At 36.5% G+C, this 9,868-nt stretch overlaps 1 protein-coding gene across 1 annotated transcript; it reads right to left on the bottom strand.

Moving 5' to 3' along the window:
* Positions 1 to 314: 314 nt before the first annotated feature.
* LOC129277262 (barH-like 1 homeobox protein) lies at positions 315 to 9,419 on the bottom strand. The gene is made up of 2 exons (XM_054913463.2): positions 9,210 to 9,419; positions 315 to 4,552 (listed from the first exon to the last, which is right to left on the bottom strand). The coding sequence occupies exons 1-2, from the start codon at positions 9,272 to 9,274 to the stop codon at positions 4,294 to 4,296; spliced, it is 324 nt and encodes a 107-aa protein (XP_054769438.2). The 5' UTR covers positions 9,275 to 9,419; the 3' UTR covers positions 315 to 4,293.
* Between the last annotated feature and the right edge of the window lie 449 nt (positions 9,420 to 9,868).

Here is a 9,868-nt window from a genome sequence, read left to right on the forward strand (position 1 = left end):
TCATCACCAACCATTATCATCATCATCATAATCGTCATCATTATCACCATCATCACCGTCATCATCATCACCATCATCACTTATCGTTTATCATCATTATCGTCGTCGCCTTCGTCGTCATCGTTTATCAACATCGTCATCAACATCATCATCAACAATGCCAATATTACCAATAGTCATTTTCATCATCTGACAACCACCAGCATTATCACCTGATCCATGTATACATCACCCTTCATCATCTCTGACGTCACAATGACACTCGTCGCTCGTCAACCCGAAAGAATACCACACTCCTCTTGGGCAATTTATTTCTCATTTAAATTAGTTTTTAATTTAGATATTTAGTACTGTACAGCTGGTAAAATTGTGGGGGAGAAAACAGCGAATCTCTCTATACACTTAACCAAGAATAATACCATCACAAAATTTTATACAAAAACCGGGCTCTTCTCCGAATCCTTGTACAGAACTAGATCACTATGTTATCTTTACAATGCAAAGTATATACACATACAATATGTTGTTCATCACATATAAATATATCACGTAACCATTCTATGAATGGAGAAACACAAGTAAAACTCATCAATACCATCATGTCACAGAATATAACTTTTATACTTAAATACTATCCAACCATTAACTGAAAGTATAAAAAAATATCGAACAATATATCGATAGTGATATCGATAGCGACATGGAAATGTAAACTTGGAATGGTGACGCATAATCGGTTAATCTTCCATTTAGAAAAAAAACCTTCAATAGGAATTGAAATGTTAGCATCTGAATCCTCTATAAGAGAATAGTACACGTTCCTATATAAGATAATTGTTGTTAATAGTTCCAAAGCGAAACACCACATAATAGGTTGAAATCAAGAGTCTATATGTCCAGTTCATAATTTTTTCCAGACCCTAGCTTGTTAATTTTTTTTCAATAATAACCCATTTAGGCCTATACATTTACTCCACCATTACTTCAGAACATTGAGATTCGTTATTCTAAACACATATTTAAGTCATAGATTGTGCGTAGAACACCCTCGTTCTGCCTATTGCACTCAATAACAAAAACCACTGGGGCTTTGGTAGTTACCATGGAAATAATGCTGATTGTTATAAACCCGAAAGTGTGATTCTAATCTGTTAATATTTTCGTACTTGTTAAAGATCGCACTATAAACCGTTTTTTTGTGTTTTCTTTTCACAGTGACGTCGTGGCAATATTTTGACCAGATTAAAATGAGGACCAAAATTGCACGGATCATAAAATCACAAAGAAAGACCTCTTTACAGCAAGAAATGGAATATGAAATTAGGAATGTTGGGGGGTCATGTAGAATAGAAGTTGGACCGAAATGACATGGAAAATGTGTACACGTATACCGTGTAGATTTCCAAAGAGTTAACTATGAAATATGATTTATGAAATGTAGTAATTCCTCAATAAAACAAAAGCCGTGGAAATATAATGTCCTTAAACTTTAACACTGTAATGCCTTGTTATGAACACCAGTATTACCACAGAACACGAAATCTTTTTGTTTTTGTTCTTGTTTTCCCTAAAGAAGCCACGCAGAGCCACCCAATAGTTTATAGAACACTTCGATATTTTCATACTTCTATAACTTCCCTCTTTACAAAAGGTTAATGAATATTTGCCAGTGGCGCTGATATACCTCTACAAGTGTTACTCAAAAGGTTTATACGCAGCACTGAGTCGTTGAGAATCATTACCTACAAAATAATGATGAAAAGTTTCATATACTATTACGATGAAATCAGGGGTCTGCGCGCCTTTAAAAAAAAATACAAAAAATCCAGCAGTGGGAAAGGGCCTTCACTATTTGGTGAAGTCCAAGTCACTTAGCCCACGCCGCCATCGCTTCATCATGCCTGATTTCACATAAGACTGTGAAACTCGTTCCAAAGATCACTTTAGGTGTAAATGATGATGATGGGGATTAGAAGGGCATTATTATATTTTTTTTGATGTGCTGTTAGGAATTACATTGACGGCGCAATGCATTCAAACGCGCCATGCTTAACTGTATTTCCAGCGTTCTCAAAACGTACGTTCCTAATCACATTAAAAGTATTAGGAGAACTTGTGCCGTGGCGAACAGAAATCATGGTATTTTCTGCCCGGCTGGGATCTGAAATGTCAATGAAACATGTTATTAGACAGCGCCAATGTTAAGTTATATGAGCCATTATTAATGCTATTAGCTCTGGCCAAATGCGATCATGGGGTTTTAACAGCTAGCTCTTTGCTTTAATAGAGAACCATAGACGAGATTGTGGGGGAATGCTCGTTATTTTCGAATATAGCGAGACTTCTCTCCCGAAAGGAATTACGTACAATTAAAAAGGCTGAAAGTACAAATTAAACGACAAAAGTGACAATAACTGGAAGTTGAAGAGGGGAATTCGGTTTTATAGTAAGGATTTAAACCTCACTCAGTCGCGTATTTTCATCATTAAAACTATTTAACTTTACTTTGTTTGAAAGCAGGAAAACTTTCTTGTTCATCTCACATTTTTCACCCTTGATAATATCTAGGGGCATTCGAAGCATCGCTTCATCATTAATCTCTTTAATCCTTGTGTGACCTTGTCCTTCAGTAAAATGTTTTCAATTTCATCACGCGGTTTCAATTTTAAGCTGCTTTTAAGAAACAGTGAGTTGTGGCAACCCTGGCTTCAAAGCATATTAATATATATCCATTAAGTATCCATTAATTTGTCACATGCTATGCGCCTTGGTTTGAAAGAAGTTAAAATAGTTATGCGTGGTACACCCCCCCCCCCCCTCGGAATCCCCGCCCACTACCCCATTCCTTCTTTTGTTTGGGCGAGATTTGAAGCTTGTGCATTCCTTCAATACCAGCCATGCCTATATGTGTCAGCTTGGCAGGCCAAGAACAATATTAAAATACAATTTTTTGTCTTTGTACCAAGAATAAGGCGATAATTATGAATTAATTAACTTGTAATTACCCAATTACACTGAGGGTAAAACATCGGTCACATTTGCTCGACGGCGGCCGTACGGTGAGTTGAAAACAGCCGTTTTAACATTTTTTGTACCAGCTACATAATGATATAGGTGGTTTGAATAAAACGGCTGTTTTTGAATCGCCGTACGGCCGCCGTATAGCAAATGTGACCGAGGTATAAGTCACAAATAAATAAAAAAAACACTTAAAAAAAGCATGATATGCTAAGAGCCAGTTGTACACTAACACCTTGAAGAGAAGAGGTTTCCATCTCCTTAATTCTGATAAACACTATATTTGTTATAGTTTCAACATTAAAACTAGTCAACACAACAAATTCGATTGAACAAACTAAGAGTTAACGATTAATATCAAGGTGTTCGTGTTTGTTTCATTATGATTAATTTAGTTCAGTAGCCCGAAATAATGGAATGATAATTAGATGAACATGTGAAGCGAAATAGGATTTATCATCTGTCATCATGTCAGAACTTTTACTCTCATGGTAGAAATAAGTAGGAATCGAAATCGCATCAAAATGCAATCCTGATTATGATTTTTATTGATCCAAAATATTACAAGTCGTTGAAACTGTTGTCTTTTCTATAATTGTTATTGCCACTTCCTGCGTTATTCTTGTCTGAATGCGAATGTATGTTGTTTCCTTCTGATACATGTAATGTCAAAAAGTCATGATTTCACAATCAACAATCAAAGTACTATCATTATCATTTTCCGAATCATATCGATGAGGTCACAACTTTTTAATAATGCATGATTGTTTTCATTCACAATTTAAGTCACTTGTGCTGATTTGGACACCGCGGATGGCATGATGACGAAGCAGTTTATGGCGAAAATAGACGCACTAGATAAGGCTCCCGTTTTAGCCTCAAAATAATTGCCACCAGTCCCCTGTTGAATCAGATATTGACAGACTATTTTCGGCATCAAAGTTGTAAACGAATGAAGGAGACAAACGATATGATTGCTGCCGTACCTGTCCATGAATCGTCACAATCTCTTCACTGACGCAAAACGTTGAGATGTTCATTTCGTCAAAACAATGACTGACAGTCAATAAATTAGTTTACGTCTTGACCTAAAATATAAAGTGAAACGCTTTGACACTTCTAAAAACCGTATTCGTTTCTTCATCGATCGCCTACATAGCGAAACGGTATCCACGAGCCTCGGCAAGTGAAAAGTCATCGAAGTCATGATCGTCATCGAAGTCATGTCGTTGACATCGACGTCGCGTTTGTTTGGACTCATCGTCAACGCGGAGGTCAATGAGAATGAGGATGAAGTGGGCGAGGGGTGAGTGGCAGATGACTGACGTGCTGTTGGAGCCCGTGTAAGAATAGGCGGGGGAGTACGGGGCGCTGGCCCGCCTGTAACCCGTACAGCCCATCAAGGTTCGATACGATGCCCTGCGTTGGGTGGTAGTAAAACGGAGGTGCGAAAAGGCGTTGCATCGATGCCGAGTAGTTCCCGGCCTCGGCGAGGAGCTCCAGACCAACGGCCGTCTGCCGCTTCCATTTCGTTCTAGATAACAAAAAAAAGAGAGAAAAAATGAGATGAATTGTTAATTGCCATTTCCGGAAACTTTCCTCAAAATATAATCTCATAATTTATTTTAAAGGATATTTTTAATAGTCGTTGTTTAATAATATCTAATTGCTTAATATCTGATAAAATACAACATTATGCGCTTTCCTAAGCCCACAACAAAAGGCAATTTGGAAGAATGTAGGAACAAAATAATGAAAACGATTAGAAAATTAATAATTTATCCCATACCCTCTGTAAAACAATGTCGATAGAATGCAGTAAGGCCACCATTCCATGTTTTGATTTTCCCCATTATTTTTTTTTTATATAAACTTGTGATTTTATTTATATTTTTTGTTCTAATAGAACGGGAATAAGAAGCCATACATAATCAACCCTTAATTACTGCGAAACAATGAAAAACATAAGAATGAGATATACTACAACAGCAAGAAAGACGTTAAGGATCATTATTATATCGAGATACCCGAGCAAGATCCAAAGTCCGACCCCAAAGTACATCGACTTGTCATATTTTTCATTTTAATCAAAAACACTTTTTTCCCTTCTTATAACACCCGCTTTATACCCGAAAATATTCGGCAGAAGAAAAGGTGCAGGAAATGCTTATGGGGGTACATTGTTTTTGTTTGTGTTACCCGTTATTGTTATCGAGGCGTAAAGTAATTGTACCCCCAACGGGTTTAGAAAAGATTTGGAGCACCTTTTTGTTCCCCGCTTAAGCCCTGTTTTTGACAATTGTTGCGCCCCCGTTTTGCACTTGAAATCCTCAGCAATCGGTATGGGAGTACCCCCCTCCCTTTCTTCTCCCCTTCTCTTTCTCTGTTTCCATTAATCGCATAAACCTCAATTTTGTCGCTTGCCTGTTTTTGAAAGAAACGATTTTTGTGACCCAAAATTGTGCAGCCCGGCAGAAAAACAAAAAGGCAGTAAAACGGTTAACCGACTTATTATTACGAGTAACAATGCTCATCAAATGGGTGAAAATAAGCATGTATAGCTTTTGAAATTACACACGCTGTGATCTGCATTCAAAATACTAACAATGTAATTGTCTGTCTTGCACTTTAGTTGATTCATTTTGAAGTTTTATACGAATAGATTGGTTTGTTAATTGGGTATCCCGTTGATAAACGTTTCGTGTGCTCAGTAGTTGGAAATTAATTGGCATTTACACATTTTAACAGGGTAGGTTTATCAACCACCCTTTAATGCAATTGGAGAAATGGATATGAATATTTTTTATAACAGCATTAAATATTTCATAAAGGTGGCTATATATATATTTAATATGATTAATTATCATAATTCTAGTATTAGTGACATTAACCTGATTCAAGAGGTTGAATTTAAACTTGACGCGAATTTGCCAATGCCGTATTGCCATCTAAGTCAAGTTGCTGATCGTGTCAATGTTTAAGAAACTAAGTAAAGACGATTAGAACAGGCAATGATCACGATTTCTGCTTCATTTTTGTCTCTTTTCTTTTTATTAATTTTCCCACTTAGGGATCCACGTAATAAGTGATGCTTCATTGTGGAATTCTCTTTACCAATATAGATTTCCTTACTTCGATATACTGGGCCTTTACTCTTTATAGCATGAATTCATTTTGTTTTTATGTTAAGTGAGGGTTAAGGACGGATGTTAAGTCTCATATTTTCCTTTTGAAGGAAAAGAACATAAAGTAAAATTTGAAAAGAAAACCCGAATTTCCATCTCCATAATCATGCTTAGACTAAGGGCCTGAAATTGATTTTATCAGAAACCAATAATATTAAGTGTTTTATACCGAAGTATAGCACATAACCTTGTTATCATAACTTGTTTTCGGAAATATGCGATTAGAGACATTGTACAAGATACATTATATTTTTGTCTTCGCAAACATGATGAATAAAAAAAAAATGCTTCTTTGTAATCTTTATATATTGTTTCTTTTTCTTTGTATGATTTTTTATCATTATGATGTAAAAAATGACGCCTGTTATGAGCAATTATCCGGATACAAGACACCTCCTTCTTTCCCGTTTTTTTTGTAAATAAAAGTTCATTTCCAAGTATTCCAACATGAAGTGTATAACCTTTCTTGTTTAAAAGGGTATTAAATATAGCCTGAAGGGTCATATCGAATCAGAGAAGATAATAGTATAAGTTTTTTTTCTAGAATGGTTTAAATACAGACTTCCGCTTCAGTAGCGTTAGAAAGTAAAATACATGTTCATGGCTTGTTTAGATGTAAAATCTCTCCTTTTCAGTATTTCATTAAATATTTGTAACTTTTGAATGGAGGAAAGAAATAATCCGGAAACTTTAAGGTCGTGGTCCCCGAGGCGGGGGCTTGGGAGAAGGGCGCAGAACGGGAGGAAGAGAGATAATGACAGTAAGGTTAGAGAGAGAATGGACCAAAGATGGAAACAGAAAAGAGATTGAGGGACAAAGAAGGAGAAAGATAGAATATAGAAAGCTTAGGAGAATGACAAGAAAAGAAGGAAGAGAGATAAAGGAAGAGGAAGATTGATAGAAAGGAAGAAATAGCAAAGAGATAGATGGAGAGACAAAGATGAAAAAAGGATTTAAAAAAAAAAACAAGGATGTGACTAGGATTAAGTTGTTTTTTATCATTATTATTATTATTATTATTAATATTATCATCATTATTATATAAAAGGAATGGGATGTAGGCAGGAGGGAAATACAGATATCGCAAAACGAAGTGAAAACCAGGAGTCAAGACAAAAATAAAACTTCACGAAACTATCCAGAAAGGGCATTTTCATAATTATTACGTCAACAACGAGACAAAAAACGAAACCCTCATTTAATAAGAAGAAAGATCCTGCCTTGCAGTCAGGAAGGATTATAAAGAATTACGATGATCGCACTGTCAAGCGGTCATGATTACAAACGGCTTCGGGCTTTAACCGGTAGTCGAAGACTTAAGAACCGTTTCAGGGCATATTGATTGTGCTAAGGACACACTGGGAGAAAGATAGACGACGAGCTCCAGAAGATTTATAAAATGCTAGCGTCTATCGCGAGTGTATGGAGCATATGAATATTTAAATAATTATCCCACGGACTCTCTTATAAAAATCAGAGTTGTTTTATTGATACTCACTTAAAGTGTTTTACCAATGACAGCATTTGCCTGAAAGTGTTTCCGATTGCCATGATTAGCATTAAGAAATATACGCTTATTCCTTTCCCCCATCACTTGTAATCCTTTTTCTTTCTCTTATATGTATGACCCTTGTTCTTCAATTCACCCTTTAGTTCCCCATCTCACCCCCCCCCCCTGTCCGTTTCATTTGCAGTAGCAGCGAACGATTCCTTTGAACGTCAGGGATTCTGATATTTTTATTTGTTTTGTCCAATATTTTTTTTACTCATTTTAAAAATCCGTTTATACCCTCCCCCCACAATTAGTTTGTATTTCCTCTATGATAGCACTGCTCAAGAACGAATTATGTAAGCGAGCACAAAAGTGATTGATGCTGTTTGATTTGCATTGTTTTAAAAAACCCTTTTCGCCCAGGATAATAAATTATCTGATTTTGAGGAATAATCATGATAATGGTGGTGCATTGTAGGTTTAAGTTAAAGAGCGCCACCTCAGCTCAAATATTTATAGATAGGGCATCTTCTGAACACCCGCTGCCACGGATCGTTTCTTGCTGATGATTTCTTATCACTGAAAAACAGGGAATCTTTCTAAGATTTCCCTTTTTCATGTTGAATGATTTTTCTCCTTGACTGTTTTGTCGTACTCTGTGTTAATTTGCATTATAAGATATCCGTTGAGGCGAATCGCTTTAGAGGCGTAAACACATATAACATCCGCGCCGTTGGACCTCGATCGTTCGATATCAAACCAAAACTTCATCGGATCGTTTTGTGCCCCGTCTCCCAGAGAAATGAATATGATGAATACTAAACGAGAGAGATAATGATCGCTGCATATTGGAGCTAGACGCGTGGTTAAACAACAGATCAACGGTTTTCAATGGAGTATTTAGGGGATGCATGGTTTTAAAACGAAGAGTTAGAGATGTACAATACTTTTTTTTTAGAAAAGCTAGAGAGAAAAGTCTTATAGTGTGAAAAGAGAAGGGATGGGGATTTTGCGCAAAAATATATGACGATACGAAACAATAATGTAGGCCTACATTAATCACCCATTTTGACGCCGCTGCTATCACCAAACCCTTTCTGTTATTGCGTTTTATACAAAGTATTTTTTGTAGAATTATTTCAAGATTAAATTTGTATAGACTTATCTCATTATAATTGTTGATCGTCCTTTTTGTGCAAATTCTTCTATCCCTAAGCCTAAATGTGCGTGTCTTCATTAGATGATTTCATTATACATGCAGTGCCCAATAGATATGTGTCAAATCATGGACTGTTATTTTGTTCTTAGGTTTTTTGTTTTTTTTACATATTACATATATAGTTTTATTTCAATATTTTTTATTCTTCACATTGACCCTAAATAGAGATTCGATGGATAAAGCGTCGAAGACATGAAACAAACTATTCTCGTCATCATGCAAATGATGCGATTTTATTTCTTGAAAATGAGATTAAAAGGAGTTTAGGATGATGTTACTCGCAAATGAAACTCACCTTCGATTCTGATACCACGTTTTGACTTGAGTGTCTGTGAGACTGAGACTAGCTGCTAACTCCATCCGGTCCTGCACTGAGAGATATTTCTGTCTTTCGAAGCTTCGCTCGAGTGTGTTGAGTTGGTGGTCGGTGAACGCCGTGCGTGCTTTGCGGGGCTTCTTAGTCTTGCTGCCAGACGTTCCGTCGGTTTCGGAGTCATCTGCGTCTCCATCTGGGAGAGGAGGAGGAGGAGGTGAAGGAGATGGAGTAGAGAGAGAGAGAGAGAGACATAGATAGACAGACAGACAGAGAGGGGACAATGCATGTGGGATTAGATGGAAGAAAGACAAAGAGAGATAGGAGGGAGAGAAAGAGACGAAAGAGGGGTCAGAAAGAAACAAGAAAGAGTGAGAATGGGTTAGAGAAGGAAAATGGAAATAATCATTTTGATGAGAGGACGTCAGGGAGAGAGAAGGAGAGAGGTTGGGAGAGTGAGAAAAAAAATGACAAAATGAGAAAGGGTAAAGAGTGCATTGTAGCTATCTTTACAATGTTAACACACTACCATTATTTTCACTCGTACAATTTTTTTTGTAACATAATGATACAACTGTTCGTCATGATCAAAATTATCATAAATTGAAATATGTCATTTTAAGGCTATTATAATGAGTATC

This window comes from Lytechinus pictus, chromosome 15 (genome assembly GCF_037042905.1).
Source record: "Lytechinus pictus isolate F3 Inbred chromosome 15, Lp3.0, whole genome shotgun sequence".
Lineage (NCBI taxonomy): Eukaryota > Metazoa > Echinodermata > Echinoidea > Temnopleuroida > Toxopneustidae > Lytechinus > Lytechinus pictus.